The following is a 19732-nucleotide window of genomic DNA, read 5'->3' as shown; positions in this document are numbered from 1 at the left end:
AAATCTGAGTTCTGACATTTCTTCTCACCACGCCGCTCACTGTGACTTTAATGCTGACTGAATACAACACACTTTAATTTTTAAATATTTTTTTTTTACTGTATGTCCTTTTTTAACAAGCTAGAAAAGTGTCAAAACCATACAGTACTTGGTTGCAACGTAATATTTTAACAACAAAAATAAAATGGTTTGATCCACCCCATCCCTCCCACCTTTCCCCGACTCGGGCTCTGAGCGCTCCATCTGCACAGAGCAATGCGTTGCCTTCCAGAGTGGGTGATATGCAGTAGTGGTGTAAGTACCTGGCTTAAACCAGGATATGTGGCACATTTCTTAACTTCTACCACTCAATACCAACACATTATTATCATTACCAGTCCTCATTTTTGCTGCATTTAATCGTAGGTCACTGTTTATGTTGTTAGGTAGGAGTTAGCTGATGTTTTTTCTAGCTAGGAAACGTTGCAGGTGGTCAGTACCACTGTCCTCTGTTTGAATTGCAATGAGAGAAGCTAGCTGTTGTGTCATGTGCATGTGTTAATATTAAAGCCAAGGTGCTACTGACTAGCTAACTGACTGGATGCCCATTAACATTATAACTCCTATTGTGTATTTATTATTATTATTTTGTAGATTTCAAGCACTTTTCTTTTTTGAAGTGTATTTTTATTTATGTATTTGTATTATATAATACAGACAAGAAGGAAAAAGGCAGAGACAAACGTTGAAAAAGTCAATTACTGTTAATGTGTTAATGTTACATGTTGTGCATTGCATTTCAAATAAAAGTCCAAAAAATAAGTCCAAGGTCCATTTTTGGTATTTTTGGTACTCACTATAGGGGGCTGGTTTACTCCAGAAACATACATACTGTTTATGTGTATGTTGAGGAGCTGCTGTATCAAAATGAGTTGTCTTCCCCAGAAATTAGGGTTACGATATGTTTCTTTTATGATTCCAACCCATTCCTCTTTTGCTGTGGCTCAGCATTTAAATAACCTTTATCAGATTTGATGGTTTAGTCACAGACTTTCCCAAAAAGTGTTGTGCTTTTCTTTCACAAATGTGGCAATGAAATTGAGTTAAAATGTACAAAACAGTGAAATTTATCTTGTCTGGCCGGGCAGCTCTCTGGGTGCTCAGCACCCCTAAACCTCTGATCCTAGAATCGCCCCTGCTGAGCAATAAGACAATTATTTCATCGCGTTGCAAATTTTCTGAAACTTTATGTTAAATGTGCAATTTAGGGATTGTTTAATTAAATGTGCTTTCTTGTATTATTTTCCAGAACAGAAATCTGAACTAAAATAAACCTAAAATTTTATTTGGAGTGTTTTTTCTTTCCACTGGTCTGAAAGTCGACATGTTCTGGACAAAAAACTGCCCAAAATCCAAAAATTGACCAGCGCGTGAAACACATGTTTTTACCTGGAGTGTCTTGTCTTTCAATGATCCGATACACAGCCAGCGGCAGCGGACGTGTCACACCAGTAAAAAAGTACAACATGTCAGATTGTAGATGGATCACAGCTTTGAATCTTTGCCGAAAATCTGCCATGTTTGTGTGAAGTTACAGATAAAAACAGTTTTTATCCTCTGCTGAGTGAATCCAGTGTAGTGTTCACGATCAAGTGATGCAATGTTCCAACGTTACGTTCATTCATCTACTGATTCTGTAAACTCAAACATGCTCACTCACCTGATGCACGAGCTTTGATGAATTAAGAAAAGTTTGCTGAGGGATGTAATGACAACGCAATTTATTATTTTAGTCAAATAAGACACAACCGGTTAGAACGTTGCAGAGAGTGTCAGCAGTGTCAAACCGGTCTGAGCTCGACTCAAGCCGGCGGATGGTGAAGGTGTTCTACTACTAAAACTGCTACCGCTGCCAATATTCATATTTTTTATTATGTTTATTATTATGATAGGGTTGGTGTTTGTCAGAGGGGAGGTGTATACGCTGATATATTTTAAGAGTTTTGGGCCTCTTTCAAGTGAAATGGTAGATTCATCATAGATGCCTAAAAACTGTTAATCACAGCAATCATAAATGTCAAAGTGGTTTTTATTGTGTAATAAAAGCTTCTTCATTTCAGTTCTGCATAAATCCACATATTTTCCAGTTACACTGAAATGAAACTGGAACTTTGATCATGCAGACACAAAACTTAGAAACTTCCTCCTCAGACGGATCAAGTCACTGCACAGCGCTCTGAAGTGCTGTGCTGTGAAGCTTGTTGTACTGAGTGACTGCATGTTGTTGTGTCTGTGTGAAGGTGTCGACTCTGCTATGAATCAGGCTGAGGACAGAGAGGAGGGAGTCCCTCCCTCTAAAACCACTCTGTGTGGGGAACATGACAGCCAGACCAAAGCTCAGAGGTGAGACCAGGATCTCTAACTGTCCATGACTCAAATCACTCCACCATCACTGTTCACACTCACAGCTCTGTGTGTGTTCAACAGGTCAGACTCGCCTGTGTCCAGCTGTGTGTCCTTTAACAGTGACCTGTCTAAGGATGAACCTATTAACTTCAAAGGTGGACACCCCTCCGATCAAAAGTAATAAATTATCCCAGTTTGTTGTTATCAGTTTTAAAATATTCAAAAGTAGACATCATTTTCAGCAGATTTTCATTTTACCCGTGAATTTATTAGTGTTTGTGATTCTATCAGGATCCAACATGAGAGACCAGACTGTCCTGGACCTGGACCTGGACCTAAACCTGAACCTGAACCTGGACCCAGCTGTGTGTCCTTCAAGAGTGACAAGTCTATGGGTCGACCTATTAACTTTAAAGATGGAGAACATTCTGATAGTCAAAAGTATACGACTGAATATTAACACATTCAATAATCAACAGTTTTTACACGTGCTGCCTTTTTGTGCCCTCAAATCTATTACTTTCAATGAAGACTCAAACACCATCACAGCGTGCACACGTTCCCAAGTGATTTTTTTTTCAGGGTGCGATGGCTCCACCCTGACATAAATTGAGTTCAACTTTTGTAACACAGCAGGGCGCACCACATGTCATGTGACAAGGACCAACCAATCACAGCTGACAGATATCTTTTCTTCTTCAGTAAATATCAGTGTCTGATAAATATAGAGGAGAAGTTGATCATGTTAGCGCAGAGCTGGCCGAGCGTCACATCTGTCCCACAGACAAACAGGAAGTAGATCAGCTCTGACCTCAGGGTTTCAAGGAAACAGGCTGTGATATGATGCTTGTTAAGGTTGCTTAGCAACCTCGGACACAACCTGCGGCTGCGCTCTTGAGAGCTGGCACAGAAAAGGCACAAGAGCAGCGGCCAGCTCCCGACCTTGTGTTTTCCCGATGGTTAAAGACGCAGCATGTGTGCAACCCCTAAGACCCACTGTTACTCTCCATCTTTGATTTGTGTTAAACCTGTTTTCTGTTTTTATCTGATTCTCTGGGTCATTTCTGTTTTAGTCTTGCTTCATGGATCTGTGCACTTACATGTCTCTGATCACTAGGGCTGCACCTGACTCAGAATCCTGTCAGTCGAATCAGATTTGGCTGTTTAATATTCGAACAATTCCTTCCTTTGTTTTCCTAAAGGGTTTTAACAGGGTTCAGCAGGACGTTCAATGGGACCTCAATTTTCATGCATTATAGTAAACAAGCCAAGTTAGCCCTCCGAGCTAATACATGCTAACTATACTGAGGACGGATCTGAAATGTGCAACATGTTTTGCCAACACTAGATATCAAACAAAAGAAAGAGACTGTCGTATTAAGTTGCTGTAAGCCTCTAAGAGAAGGCAGACGATAACATTATCTCTGTCTGATCGGGCAACGCCTCTCTTTCTCCTGGTACCTTCCTCCGTCTGACTCAGACTCTCCTTGGGTCTGTGTCTGCAGCTGCCTCCATCTCTCTCAGGCTGCTGTCAGCCCTAGAGTGGTCTCCTCTGGTCTGAATCAGGGACTCATGTTGTTCCAAAGTTGTATAATTGCCTAGAGTTGGTTGTTGTTCTCACGGCAGCATTTACAAGAGGACCAGATCAAATGCCTTGTGTGAGAAAGCTGCTCTTGATTGGTCAGAATTTCCATGTGGGAAAAATCCAGGAAGTAAAGCAAACGTTGAAGAAGAGTACACTTGCAAGATAAATGTGACACTTTCTAATGTCACAATGGAGGGACAACTACGCAGGTTGATTTTAGCGCTGCTCATCGTGGACTATATTGCTGTCATTGTTCATTTTAGTCAAAGCATACAGTTTGAAAACGAGGCAAACGCGGCTCCAACTAGAAAACAATGTTTTGATGCATTGGATGTGCTGAATGTGCATATTAAGGCAGTACAGGAGGAGGTGCACATTAATAATCCTCCAGGACTGTAACATGCTCATGTTTAACCCAAACAATGTGTCATGTGACTGCAGTTGCTTCACATCCAGGTCGGAACACCTTCTCACCACAAACCAACCGCACCAGAGTTCCTTTGGAACCGGACTGAGACCACCTCTTCAAGAAGGTCTCGGCCCAGTTGTTTTTGTTGTGTTCACACCTGCACAAACGAACCGCACTGAGGGGGCAAACACACCTGAGTTCAACTGAACCAAACCAAACAGGGCAGGTGTGAAAAAACCCTCAGACTCTCCCTGGGTCTGTGTCTGCAGCTTCCTGTATCGTAGAGCAGCACAAAAGAGAGGAGTGCTCACTCTGCAGCTGAATCTTGGAACCAAAACATTGCCAGTAGTGTACTGACTGACACACACAAAAAAACTCACACTGCTTGACTTGAAGGAATCTGAGTCAACTGAAGTGTCTCCAACTGATGATTCTAGATCCCTGACTTTCAGGGTGCAGCCATAGTGTATAACTATCACATTAGAATTACCAGGCTCTATCTGCGTTCTGAGAGGTTTTGAGATATTGAGTTTTTAAGTTTTGCATTAACAAAAATAGCATAAATGATGTAAACCACACATTAATCAGTGTTTGTATTTCTATGAGGCTCCAACAACAGAGACAAGTCTATCCTGCACCCAGCTGTGTGTCCATCAGCAGTGACTGGTCTATGGGTCTACCTACTACCTTCAAAAATGGACACCAGTCTGAACAGAAGTAATTATTTTTCTCACAGTTAAAACTTTCAAAGGTCAGTCGATCTTTCGGCAGAATTGCACCATACCTTTGCATTTATCAATGTTCATAATTCTGTCAGAATCCGACATGAGAGACCAGTCTCTCCTGGACTTGGACCAGAACCTGGATCCAGCTGTGTATCCATGAAGAGTGAAGCATCCATAGACCTCCCACTTTTTTTTAAAGGACAAAATTCTTCTGAAACACGGTGAGTCGTCTTATTGTTACTATGAAACATTGCCATTTAAAAGATTCTTTCAAAAGAACAGTCACAACCATTATTGGAGGTTCTGGGGACCTCGAATAAACCAGCAGCAGATGACCGCAGGCTTCTTAGAGGCAAATATTTAACAAACATTTCGTAAAACTCTGTGACAGCCTGTGTAGTAGAAATGTGCAAAGATTTTCTAAAAGTTGGCGACCTGCAGCCGCAGACAAGTGAGAAAAAAGGCTTCAGAAGAACTTTATCACTTGAAAGCAGGAAGTCCTACAACATACAGAAAGTATACAACGGTCTGTCAGTACCCAGTTCTGACTGGCTGCGTGGTGTTTGCCAGCCACAACCAGCAATTTTGACCATGGTAAAAGACCCCAGAGCCCAGGCACTTGATGGTCTTGTTCTACTCCTGGATTGTCTTCCCTGTAAAAGAGTTGGTGCTCTACAAGTAAGTTTGCCAAGCTAAGGATGCTGCTTATTTCTGGGGTTAATGTTCGGATGAGTTTGTCCTCAAACTACAGACTTTAGAAGAGACAAAAAAACATTTGCTGCCAAGACAAAAAGTGGTCAGCGTTAACGAGTATGACCGCACTTCATTTGTCAATCTACTGTCTCTCACAGGATCCAGCAGCGAGGACGAGACTGTCCTGTCCCAACCTGTGTGTCCATAAAGAGTGACCGCTCTATGCCTCTATATGTTTGTTTCAAAGATCAGGAAAACTCTGCCAAGCAGAGGTAAGGATTTCAAACTTTTTTTTTTTTAACCCTCTTAAGGAATGATGATGACATGATTCCTTTCTATCTCATTCAGAACGCCCTATTTAAACAGTCCCGCCTACTGTTGCTGCTTCCTCTGCAAGACACTTTGCAACCCACCTCCACCCCAGCTCCTCCTTTTCATGTTGTGTCTGACTTATCAATGTAATTTCTGTTTGTCACTTCTGCTCCTCTGCTGTGTACCTAGGTGGTCTTTGCTGCTGCTCTCCCTGTCTTAGGCTTTCCATGAAGGCACATGGAAGGGCAGAGAGGTGTGTTGTCTGCCTTAGGCTTTCTGCATAGGCCCAAAAACAGAGCCATATCACCAAATATAAAACTGCAAACTGAAATAAAGTTTTCTTTAGCTAAAGTGGTCCTGACTGAAATCCCACTTCAGTTTCCTTTTCCTCACATCTCATCCAGAAATTATAGAAACATTGACCAAAGAGCTAAATTTGTGTTTTTACCAGCATTTATCATGCTATAAGATAACATCTGTGACAAGGTATATGTGTGCCTGTGTTCGTAATTATTTTAAAACTTCACAGAGGTCATCAGGAAAATTCAAATGTTCCCAGTGGTCAGCCTGCCCAGCAACATCCAACAGATCTGGACTCCATATTCATGGTGTGTAAATGTACAAACATATGACTTCAACCACAGATTGGTCCTAACAGTCTCCATGCTGCACCCTTTCAGTCTGTGACAGGTGATCTGATGTTTTGTCATCTGACCAACATATTGTTCTGTTTCAGCTGCTTGAGAAGAACATTGTCAGTTTTGTGAAGAACGAACTGAAGAGGTTTCACAGGATTATGAATCCAGATTACCCAGAATGCTTAGAGAGTCAGTGTGAGGATGAAAAGTGGTTGGACAGTGAGGATGTGAAGCAGAGGAGGAGCAGCAGAGAGGCGTTTCTGAACATCACACTGAATTTCCTGAGGAGAATGAAGCAGGAGGAGCTGGCTGACTATCTGCAGAACAGTGAGAGCACTTTATCAAACTAAACATGATAGAAGAACAAGTGGATGCAAGAATTCTGTCATAAATATAATGCATCTGATCTATCCATCATTTTAGGATTTACTGAGAAGCTGTTTAACCCCACTGATGAGCTGAAAGGACTTAATTGAGGGAGGACAATTACACAGATCATTGTTGCATCCATTTATTGATTACTCTTCTTTTCTCTTTTCAGGAATTCAGCTGTGCCAACGTAAATTCAAATCTAACCTGCAGAAGAAGTTCCAGTGTGTGTTTGAGGGGATCGCTAAAGCAGGAAACCCAACCCTTCTGAATCAGATCTACACAGAGCTCTACATCACAGAGGGAGGGACTGCAGAGGTCAATGATGAACATGAGGTCAGACAGATTGAAACAGCATCCAGGAAACCAGACAGACCAGAAACAACCATCAGACAAGAAGACATCTTTAAAGCCTCACCTGGAAGAGGCAAACCAATCAGAACAGTGATGACAAAGGGAGTGGCTGGCATTGGGAAAACAGTCTTAACACAGAAGTTCACTCTGGACTGGGCTGAAGACAAAGCCAACCAGGACATACAGTTCACATTTCCATTCACTTTCAGAGAGCTGAATGTGCTGAAAGAGAAAAAGTACAGCTTGGTGGAACTTGTTCATCACTTCTTTACTGAAACCAAAGAAGCAGGAATCTGCAGGTTTGAAGAGTTCCAGGTTGTGTTCATCTTTGACGGTCTGGATGAGTGTCGACTTCCTCTGGACTTCCGCAACAATGAGATCCTGACTGATGTTACAGAGTCCACCTCAGTGGATGTGCTGCTGACAAACCTCATCAGGGGGAAACTGCTTCCCTCTGCTCGCCTCTGGATAACCACACGACCTGCAGCAGCCAATCAGATCCCTCCTGACTGTGTTGACATGGTGACAGAGATCAGAGGGTTCACTGACCCACAGAAGGAGGAGTACTTCAGGAAGAGATTCAGAAAGAAGCAGGCCAGCAGAATCATCTCCCACATCAAGACATCACGAAGCCTCCACATCATGTGCCACATCCCAGTCTTCTGCTGGATCACTGCTACAGTTCTGGAGGATGTGATGAAGACCAGAGAGGAAGGAGAGCTGCCCAAGACCCTGACTGATCTGTACATCCACTTCCTGGTGGTTCAGACCAAAGTGAAGAACATCAAGTATGATGGAGGAGCTGAGACAGATCATCACTGGAGTCCAGAGAGCAGGAAGATGATTGAGTCTCTGGGAAAACTGGCTTTTGATCAGCTGCAGAAAGGCAACCTGATCTTCTATGAATCAGACCTGACAGAGTGTGGCATCGATATCAGAGCAGCCTCAGTGTACTCAGGAGTGTTCACACAGATCTTTAAAGAGGAGAGAGGACTGTACCAGGACAAGGTGTTCTGCTTCGTCCATCTGAGTGTTCAGGAGTTTCTGGCTGCTCTTCATGTCCATCTGACCTTCATCAACTCTGGAGTCAATCTGATGGAAGAAGAACCAACAGGCACCTCCCAGCTGTCTAAAGTCTTCAGAGACAAACCCACACTAACACATCTCCACCAGAGTTCTGTGGACAAGGCCTTACAGAGTCCAAATGGACACCTGGACTTGTTCCTCCGCTTCCTCCTGGGTCTGTCACTGCAAACCAATAAGACCTCCTTACAAGGTCTGCTGACACAGACAGGGAGCTGCTCAGAGACCAATCAGACAACAGTTGAGTACATCAAGAGGAAGATCAGTGAGAATCTGTCTGCAGAGAGAAGCATCAACCTGTTCCACTGTCTGAATGAACTGAATGATCATTCTCTAGTGGAGGAGATCCAACAGTACCTGAGTTCAGGACGTCTCTCCACAGATAAACTGTCTCCTGCTCAGTGGTCAGCTCTGGTCTTCATCTTACTGTCATCAGAAGAAGGTCTGGAAGTGTTTGACCTGAAGAAATACTCTGCTTCAGAGGAGGCTCTTCTGAGGCTGCTGCCAGTGGTCAAAGCCTCCAACAAAGCTCTGTGAGTGGATGAGTAGTGGTTCAGCAGGTAGACACAGTTGATTGCAGGGTTGGTGATTCAATTCCTCATTTCTCCAGTCCACATGTCATAGTACAGCTGAGCAAGACACTGAACCACAAATTGCCCCCACATGTCTGGCCAGTGCTTTGCATGGTGCCATCTATGTATATCAGATACCTTTTAGATCATCAAAACAAAAACCCAGAAACTAATAAAATTGAACTTTACTCTTGGTTACCTATTCCACAGGCTGGATGACTGTAACCTCTCAGAGAGAAGCTGTGAAGCTCTGTCCTCAGTTCTCAGCTCTCCATCCTCTCTAAGAGACCTGGACCTGAGTAACAATGACTTGCAGGATTCAGGAATGAAGCTTCTTTCCACTGGACTGCAGAGTCCACACTGTGAACTGGAAACTCTCAGGTGAGGATTCATCTGTTTGTTTGATGACCACTTGTGTATTTTTTTTTAACATGTGGACAAATGTAAGCAAAGTAGAGCTGTGAAACAATTTTTAAAATTGTGATTAATTGTATTTTAATCGAATGATTAGAATTCCATTATTTTGCATTTCAAAACAGTTTTTAAGTCCATCTAAACAAGGTGAAGTACTTCTTACCAGAGTGTTTTGATTGGGCAACTTCAACTGGGCCAACTTTCACTTTTCACCTGCATTGCTCAGCGTCAGCTGCCAGCTTGACGCACTTAAGGCTCTTGGGCTTGTAGGCCACCTCCAAAGCATCCTCCCAGGGCACAGTGAGCTGATTTAGACGAGGCACAGTGAGGAGGACGAAAGCACAAGGACTGGTCTGAGGTTAGTAGAAGCGATCTCAGATGGGAGGCATAGACGCTGATTCAGATCTGCCAGTAACCTCAAGTCTCCTGCTCCTCCGGCTGGTGTTTGATTTTACTGTACAAGCCTCAGATTGCTTCACACCTTCGTGGACACACCTTCTTGTAAGCACCAGATGGACTGATGGAGGATATAGGGCATTGATGAATGTCTGTCTGGTCTCCAGGGCTGCTGCTAGACACTTTAAAACCTGATTGTGCTGCCAGTTAAAACGACCCTCTGTCAGGCTTGTCTTGCAGCCAACCAAAATGTGTTTCAGGATTGCTGGAGATGGGCAGAGGGGGCAAGCAGGGTGTTCACCGCACCGTTGGCTGAGGTTCCTCTGAAATGGCAGGACATCGTAGGTGGCTTGTATTATGAGGCTAGTTTGAGATCCTTCCATGTCCCACAATTCCTTCCAAGAGAACTTTCTATTGTCAACTGCAAAATGGAGCTTTGCCGTCTTTGACGATGTGGTTGCCCTCTGACAGCAGGCAGCCTGTTTAGCTGCTCCTGTGTGCTCAGCTCATAGGTGGGAGCTAAAACTCAAACAAAAGTATGCCAGCGATATTTTAATTCCATTTGACATAAGATGCAGATTACTGTGGATTTGTCAACTGAGCCGTCAGGGAGTTTCTAATGTGAAAAGGAGCCTTCAGAGGCACAGGACTTTACCTTTACCTTTACAATGTCTTTATACATTTTTGTCTGTTTTATTAGCTGGTGCATCATTTTATTATTATTAACATATTTATTGTTCTACTTTGTGCTCTTGTCCTTTCTTTTACTTCTTATCTTCTGCGCCCCTCCTTCATTATGCCATACTTGAGCAAGGCTTAACCCCAGCAGAGCGGCACAGTGGTCAGACTGTGGTTGTACTTGGCAGCTTCCAGAATATGGGTCATATGTTAGGGTGGTCAATGTATAACTGTAAAAGACAAACTTCCTTGAATAACTAAAGGGTTGTGTGTTTGTCTTTGCAGGCTGTCAGGCTGTCTGATCTCAGAGGAAGGCTGTGTTGATCTGGCCTCAGCTCTGAGCTCCAACCCCTCCCATCTGAGAGAGCTGGACCTAAGCTACAATCATCCAGGAGACTCAGGAATGAAGCTGCTGTCTGCTGGACTAAAGGGTCCAGACTGGAGACTGGACACTGTCAGGTAGGGACAAATATCAAAAGCTCACCCCTTGATGGTCTGGTCCACAGCAGTAAAGATTCATGTTAGCCGGAAAATCAGTGTGACTGTGTTTCTGCCTCCAGGGTGGATTACTGCAGTAGGAAGAGGCTGGAACGTGGTCTGAGCAAATGTAAGTGGGGGTTCAGCTGATTCAGTGATTCATTTGATGCCCAACATGCTTAAAAATGTTTCCTCACAACAGTCTTGCAGAGTATCAGTCCCTCCAGGATTTCATAGGCTTTTGGGGGAATTTTTGCAGCCTGAGATGTCTGATCTCACCACAGCTTTTCTAAAACATCCTCCACCTGCTCTCTTTGCCTGGTTAGGAAAAACTAGCACAGTAGCAGCAGCTAACAGATGATACCAAGTTGTTAAAACCGTCCCAACAATCTCCAACTGACACAGAAATGGCTCGATTCTACCGTTACACCTGTTAAAAACTGTTGGGTAACAGCGCAGAGCTCCGGTCCTGCAGCAGCAGTCTAATGTTGATCAGAGAGCCTGAGTGAATAAATACGCTGCATGGAGCTCGACACTAAAATGACACTTTACCCTATGAAATTTTAAAAAAAAAATTAAATTTTAAATTTTGGGTTATTGGACAAAAAATACAAAGTCGTGCAGAATTGACAGGGATTGGCTGAAGCTGCGTAAATCATTGCAATCCATCCTCACTGTGACCTTGTCACATGTCCACGTTTGGTCATGGACTTTCCACGTCCACATATGACGTCCAAGGTACCCTGGGTGTGTTGGTTGTTGACGTTCTGGGACGCCGTGTCAACTTCAGCCTGTTACTGTTCCGGCCTCAATTTGAAGCAGAAGTATAAATCCTGCTTTAGAGTCCAAGTTTGTTCAACCTGCTTTCCGAAACAGACCCTTGCTGTGTCATATGATAAACTTCATCTGTGTCTTTTTGTCTCCTCAGATTTCTGTGAACTCACCCTGGACACAAACACATTAAACAGACACCTCAAACTGTCCGACAACAACAGGAGGGTGACATGGTCACTGAAGTGTCAACCATATCCTGATCACTCAGACAGGTTTGACTATTGCTGGCAGCTGCTGTGTACAGATGGTCTGACTGGTAGATGTTACTGGGAGGTGGAGTGGAGAGGAAAGATCGTTATTGCAGTGACTTACCGAGGAATCGGTAGAAGAGGACAGGATGGTGTCTGCAGGCTGGGATGGAACAATCAGTCCTGGAGTCTATACTGCTCCAATAAACGTTACTGTGTTTGTCATAATAACAAAGTCACAGCCATCTCCCACCGCCCCTCCTCTCGCACAGTAGCAGTGTATGTGGACTGTCCTGCTGGCATCCTGTCCTTCTACAGAGTCTCCTCTGACTCACTGATCCACCTCCACACCTTCAACACCACCTTCACTGAGCCTCTGTACCCTGGCTTTGGGTTCGGGGTTAGTATTAAATCCAGCTCCTCAGTGTTTCTGTGTGAGCCATAGGATGGAGTCTCCTGGAGAAAGAAACACACCAGTGACGGAGAGGACCGACTGAAATTGCTCATCTTGTGTAATATCACACACGGATGTGCATTAAAAAACATTTTAACATCAGCACAATCAAATTTTGTATATTGAACGAGGTGAAATTAGTTCCTGAGAGCTGAACTCACTGTGGTGACTCTATGTTTGTAGTAAGACACATCCTGGGGCAGCAGTAGCTCAGTCAATAGGGAGCTGGGTTTGGAACCAGAGGGTCCCCAGCTCAAGTCCCCGTCCAGATAAAATCCTTATTTAACGATCATCTGCAGGGTTGCCAACTTTCACACATCTGGTGTGACTGTCACTCTTTCACCATCAATGTCACTCTCTCACGCCCGTTTAAGAAATCTCACGCCGGATGTCCACTGGATCTGTCGCGTGTGCGATTTGGCCACGGCACGGACTCACTCCATCCTGTGCCAGGCGTCAATGTCCACTGAGAATTATAGCGGTGCGCATGCAAGCGACTAGAATTGGCAGATCGCAAAGATCACACTGTCACGTGATAATCTACGGAAATCTCCTCTGAGCCCCTCTTCATGTTTGACTTCAGGCCTGGGGCCACCCACTTTCACGTCATGTTGATGTAGCGTTGTGTTCTTCCAGGAGCTTGCTGTTCACTTCCTGTATGAATGTAGAGCAGAAACCATGATGTTTTTTTCCAAACCTTACCATGTGCTTTCATTGCAAGGTGTCATTGACATGTTGTCCCAGAACATTAACAACAGGCGCAGGAGGATATGAAGATGAAATGTGTAATGTGCAATTGTGAAAGTCCGCTGACAAAGCGGTGATATTTCGTCAGAATGAGAACAGGCTGTCCGTATCTGACGTTCTTGGAGGCGTCTCAGCTGACGCTTGTTACATGCGTCCTGTCTTTTCAATAGTTTTCACAGGAAATGTTCAGTTTCTGCTCGGTAGATAGTCTTTTTCAAAATAAAATTACAACATGGGTATAACACCTCGCATGTACTTTTATTTCTCTGTGCAACACAACACGTGGTTAGGTTTAGAAAAAAAAACATCATGGTTTGGCTTAAAATAACGCCACGTAGAACATTAAACTGTTACTAAAATAACTCCATTAATTTTTGGTTTCACACAGGAAGTGAACAGAAGGCTCTGGGGTGAAAGTCCGGTGTTTGTTTTACCCGTCCACCTGTCCTACATGGACAGTGGGTCTCAGCTGGTAGTGAGACCTTCAAATGTCGTCTAATAGATAAAATAAACAAAATAAACTCACAAAATGTGAATGTGACGGAGCGGCCCCGTCACTGAGTGCAGGCAGTGCACACATACACATACACACACACACAGACACACATGCTATGCGCTATGCGCTACACGTTACACCCCACTCATCAAACATTTCCGAGCCCCGTTCTGGTCCACTACATTGGTTGCAATTATCGCCATAATTCACCGCCCCACAGTTCTGTAGTTCGCACGAGGGTGCACGCTCGCCGTTCTGCACGCCTGTTCATACCCATCCATATCACATAGACACTCACTGCAGACGCCAGGTTGTCCTCCCCGCTGCCCTCTGTCAGACGCCGAATCCGCCAAACAGGGGCGTATCGAGTTCCTGGGGTTTAAAGGGGACGTAGCGGAAAATGGTCACCTGATTAATTTAAATGTGTGTTTGCGCTAATTATGTTTATTTTGCAGTATTGGAGATTGTATGTTGACATGTTGAACAGTGAATATTTAAAGGAGGTATTTCTCTGTATGTAACTATTTGTCAGTATGTTTTTGGTTGTTTCTATTTGTAGGGAAACACTGATTTCAAAGTTAATTATTCTTTTTGTGTCATGCCCAGTGGGAGGGGCTTATGATTTACAAGGCAGCCATCTTGTTCATGTTGGTGTGGAGAGTTGGTGGTACATGGCAGGTATTTGACAAGAAGACAAAGTATTGAGTGAGCGTGTTTTTGGACTATTGTCCTTGTTTTTTTGGCCGGTGGTCCAGCTGTAATTTGGGTTATTGAAGAACTCTGAACCCGCCACGTTCAACTACGAACTACGCCATATTTTTCCCGGAAGAACCCCGCTACAGTGAATAAAGGAAATATTCCTACAGCTGTTGTCCTTATCAGATGGAGGAAGTACAACCGTCAACAGTCTCAGGACAAGTTTCCCTCTTTAACAAACAAAGACGAGCTGAACTACCGGACCTCATTCGAATTTTCATTCAAAATGGACAGAAACAAAATCATACTCGCCAAACCCATCTTGGTTCATCTCTCCACTGTTCCACATGGATACGTGCACAGATCGACCTCAGGTGGTGTTCAAGCACCTGCACGTTTGGCCTCTGACCATCAGTGCGTTTCTGTTCGACGTTTTTCTTCCAATTCTTTTTCTAATTTTGCATTTTAGTTTTTAAGTTTGGCACATGGCATCAACTCTCAATGCATTTGAGTTTTAACCCTCCTTCTTTGACTGTGTCGTCACAGTAACAGAGCATCCTGTAGAGCAGCGTCACGTCTTCCTGACCTGCCGGACAGACAAGTAACAACAGTGTCCGCCCTGAGCCTCGGCATTGTTTGTAACTGTTATGAAATGAAACCATCTCAATACAGCCAGACTAATGTAGGCAACATCTCACCGTTCAGTTTAACAATGAGTAAACTGGTCTGATGTAAAAATCACACCGTCTCCCTCCAACTCTGTCACATTTAGTTCACCAGCCAGTGTCTTTTAAAACCAAAACTTAATGTAAACTATTGTTTGTGTCCCCCACACTGCAGCTCTGATAGTTCATTAATGCCTCGTCCTCACCTCTGTACGTGACTGGTGTCTGTCGATCCATAAATATATGGATGCTGCCTCTAGTGTCCAACGCAAGGACATGCATGTTGGTAACACTCTCTATGAAGATCATATCTATAATGCTTTATAAGGCCATTCATAGTGAGCTATAATGTGTTTATAATGCTCTATGACTACACGCAAACACACATAATGCTTCCTGATGCACTTTATCAAACAGTCAGAAACATTATAGATGTGAGTTATAATGAATTATAAGTGTCTTATGGATGTCCTTGACTCGTTAAAGCAAGTACCTCAACAATCAGCTGTAGTAAAGACTCGTAGTCTGTTATAATAGTCCGTATCATAAGTTATCACTGTGTAAAGTACATATTCATGTATCAATGATACTGTTTGCTTCATCATAACATTTCATTGTTGGTGTTCAGTAAAGTGTGATTTATTCTCATGTAATTAAAATAATCTGTGCTGCATCATCAGTGATTAATGTCTATCATACACTGCAATACTTTGACAATACATTGTCACACTGTTCGCTTCAAAAAGGACAAAAAAGTCGACAGAAATTGCTGCAGCATTTAAAATCCCCAATGAATATGCTATATGCTAGCTAACCACTGTCCCAGTCCCAAACAAAGTTAGCCTATGTGCAAGCTAACGCTAGCTACTTGAATGTTTGCTATTAGCCTACAAGCTAACTGTACATTTCAGCGGAAGATTTTGAGCTTCGTTCATATAAGTAGTTACATAATGTGATTTTTGAAGCTAGTAATCTTTAGTTGAAACATAAGGTGAACTTACTGGCTAACACATAAGCTCACTGGCTAACATGGTTATCTCATTGGCTAACACTTAAGCTCACTGGCTAACATGGTTAGCTCATTGGCTAACACATAAGCTCACTGGCTAACATGGTTATCTCATTGGCTAACACATAACCTCATTGGCTAACACATAAGCTCACTGGCTAACACATATGCTCATTGGCTGACACATAAGCTCACTGGCTAACATGGTTATCTCATTGGCTAACACATAAGCTCATTGGCTAACACATATGCTCATTGGCAAACACATAAGCTCATTGGCTAACACATAAGCTCACTGGCTAACACATAAGCTCATTGGCTAACACATAAGCTCACTGGTTAACACATATGCTCACTGGCTAACACATAAGCTCACTGGCCAACATATGGTTAGCTTACTGGCTAACACATAAGCTCACTGGCTAACACATATGCTCATTGGCTAACACATAAGGTCACGGGCTAACACATATGCTCATTGGCTAACACATAAGGTCACTGGCTAACACATATGCTCATTGGCTAACACATAAGCTCACTGGCTAACATTGTTAGCTCATTGGCTAACACATAAGCTCATTGGCTAACACATAAGCTCACTGGCTAACATGGTTATCTCATTGGCTAACACATAAGATCACTGGCTAACACATAAGCTCATTGGCTAACACATAAGCTCACTGGCTAACATGGTTATCTCATTGGCTAACACATAAGGTCACTGGCTAACATGGTTATCTCATTGGCTAACACATAAGCTCATTGGCTAACATATGGTTAGCTTACTGGCTAACACATAAGCTCACTGGCTAACATGGTTATCTCATTGGCTAACACATAAGGTCACTGGCTAACATATGGTTAGCTTACTGGCTAACACATAAGCTCATTGGCTAACATATGGTTAGCTTACTGGCTAACACATAAGCTCACTGGCTAACATGGTTATCTCATTGGCTAACACATAAGCTCACTGACTAACATATGGTTAGCTTACTGGCTAACACATAAGCTCACTGGCCAACATATGGTTAGCTTACTGGCTAACACATAAGCTCACTGGCTAACACATAAGGTCACTGGCTAACACATACGGGGGAACTGCCCATCAGTCCAACAGCCCATTGTTCCGACCATATTAAACCCATTGTTCCGAAGTCCCGTTGTTCTGAAATCATCATGATGCCCTGTGGTTAAGGTCTGGTTAGGTTTAGGCACAAAAACCACTTGGTTAGGGTCAGGAAAAGATCATGGTGTGAGTTAAAATGAAAAAGAAAGTGGCAAACACATAAGCTGTCAGCCTGCTTCACCTCAAGCCTTTCCCAGCTGACCCAGAGCCGGTCGCGGCGCACCATCAAGGTAGAAATACGCCCGCCGGGAGCCATTCAGCACCGCGGACCGTCGGACTAATGGGATGTCAGACCAATGACATGGACCCCACATAAGCTCACTGGCTAACACATAAGCTCACTGGCTAACATGGTTATCTCATTGGCTAACACATGAGCTCACTGGCCAACATATGGTTAGCTTACTGGCTAACACATAAGCTCACTGGCTAACATGGTTATCTCATTGGCTAACACATAAGCTCACTGGCTAACATGGTTATCTCATTGGCTAACACATAAGGTCACTGGCGAACACATAAGCTCACTGGCCAACATATGGTTAGCTTACTGGCTAACACATAAGCTCACTGGCCAACATATGGTTAGCTTACTGGCTAACACATAAGCTCACTGGCTAACATGGTTATCTCATTGGCTAACACATAAGCTCACTGACTAACATGGTTATCTCATTGGCTAACACATAAGCTCACTGGCTAACATGGTTATCTCATTGGCTAACACATAAGCTCACTGGCTAACATGGTTATCTCATTGGCTAACACATAAGGTCACTGGCTAACACATACGGGGGAACTGCCCATTGGTCCAACAGCCCATTGTTCCGACCATATTGAACCCATTGTTCCGAAGTTCCGTTGTTCTGAAATCAACATGATGCCCTGTGGTTAAGGTCTGGTTAGGTTTGGGCACAAAAATCACTTGGTTAGGGTCAGGAAAAGATCATGGTGTGGGTTAAAATGAAAAAGAAAGTGGCAAACACATAAGCTGTGAGCCTGCTTCGCCTCAAGCCTTTCCCAGCTGACCCAGAGCCAGTTGCGGCGCACCATCAAGGCAGAAATACGCCCGCCGAGAGCCGTTCAGCACCGCGGACCATCGGACTAATGGGATGTCGGACCAATGACATGGACCCCACATAAGCTCACTGGCTAACACATAAGCTCACTGGCTAACATATGGTTAGCTTATTGGCTAACACATAAGCTCACTGGCTAACATGTTTATCTCATTGGCTAACACATAAGCTCATTGGCTAACATGGTTATCTCGTTGGCTAACACATAAGCTCATTGGCTAACACATAAGCTCACTGGCTAACATGGTTATCTCATTGGCTAACACATATGCTCATTGGCTAACACATAAGCTCACTGGCTAACACATAAGCTCATTGGCTAACACATAAGCTCACTGGCTAACATGGTTATCTCATTGGCTAACACATACGCTCATTGGCTAACACATAAGCTCACTGGCTAACATGGTTATCTCATTGGCTAACACATAAACTCATTGGCTAACACATAAGCTCACTGGCTAACATGGTTATCTCATTGGCTAACACATAAGCTCACTGGCTAACATGGTTATCTCATTGGCTAACACATAAGGTCACTGGCTAACACATAAGCTCACTGGCTAACATGGTTATCTCATTGGCTAACACATAAGCTCATTGGCTAACACATAAGCTCACTGGCTAACATGGTTATCTCATTGGCTAACACATAAGCTCACTGGCTAACATGGTTATCTCATTGGCTAACACATATGCTCATTGGCTACCACATAAGCTCACTGGCTAACATGGTTATCTCATTGGCTAACACATAAGCTCACTGGCTAACATGGTTATCTCATTGGCTAACACATACGCTCATTGGCTAACACATAAGCTCACTGGCTAACATGGTTATCTCATTGGCTAACACATAAGCTCACTGACTAACATATGGTTAGCTTACTGGCTAACACATAAGCTCACTGGCCAACATGTTTATCTCATTGGCTAACACATAAGCTCATTGGCTAACATGGTTATCTCGTTGGCTAACACATAAGCTCATTGGCTACCACATAAGCTCACTGGCTAACATGGTTATCTCATTGGCTAACACATATGCTCATTGGCTAACACATAAGCTCACTGGCTAACATGGTTATCTCATTGGCTAACACATAAGCTCACTGGCTAACACATAAGCTCATTGGCTAACACATATGCTCACTGGCTAACATATGGTTAGCTTACTGGCTAACATGGTTATCTCATTGGCTAACACATAAGGTCACTGGCTAACATATGGTTAGCTTACTGGCTAACACATAAGCTTACTGGCTAACATGGTTATCTCATTGGCTAACACATAAGGTCACTGGCTAACATATGGTTAGCTTACTGGCTAACACATAAGCTCACT

General features: G+C 43.4%; 1 protein-coding gene across 3 annotated transcripts in view; it reads left to right on the top strand.

Annotated features, from left to right (window-relative positions):
• Positions 1-15833, top strand: part of LOC125896593 (NACHT, LRR and PYD domains-containing protein 12-like) — a 451585-nt gene extending 435752 nt beyond the window's left edge. Inside the window, exons 2-14 of one of the 3 annotated variants that reach the window (XM_049589256.1) lie at positions 2280-2382; positions 2467-2562; positions 2677-2826; positions 4986-5096; positions 5197-5325; positions 5956-6069; positions 6639-6717; positions 6846-7074; positions 7289-9086; positions 9336-9506; positions 10899-11072; positions 11174-11220; positions 12019-15833. In XM_049589256.1, the coding sequence (XP_049445213.1) occupies positions 2294-2382; positions 2467-2562; positions 2677-2826; positions 4986-5096; positions 5197-5325; positions 5956-6069; positions 6639-6717; positions 6846-7074; positions 7289-9086; positions 9336-9506; positions 10899-11072; positions 11174-11220; positions 12019-12557 (3726 nt within the window). In that variant the 5' untranslated portion in view covers positions 2280-2293 and the 3' untranslated portion in view covers positions 12558-15833. Of the gene's footprint in view, positions 1-2279; positions 2383-2466; positions 2563-2676; positions 2827-4503; positions 5097-5196; positions 5326-5955; positions 6070-6638; positions 6718-6845; positions 7075-7288; positions 9087-9335; positions 9507-9765; positions 9898-10898; positions 11073-11173; positions 11221-12018 lie in introns of those variants that run through there. The other 2 variants (XM_049589258.1, XM_049589257.1) reach the window with 2 other exon arrangements.
• The last annotated feature ends 3899 nt before the right edge of the window (positions 15834-19732 follow it).

Source organism: Epinephelus fuscoguttatus, linkage group LG11 (genome assembly GCF_011397635.1).
Source record: "Epinephelus fuscoguttatus linkage group LG11, E.fuscoguttatus.final_Chr_v1".
Taxonomy (NCBI): domain Eukaryota; kingdom Metazoa; phylum Chordata; class Actinopteri; order Perciformes; family Serranidae; genus Epinephelus; species Epinephelus fuscoguttatus.
Note: the sequence above shows the minus strand (reverse complement) of the source record. Positions and strands in the feature narration are given on the sequence as shown.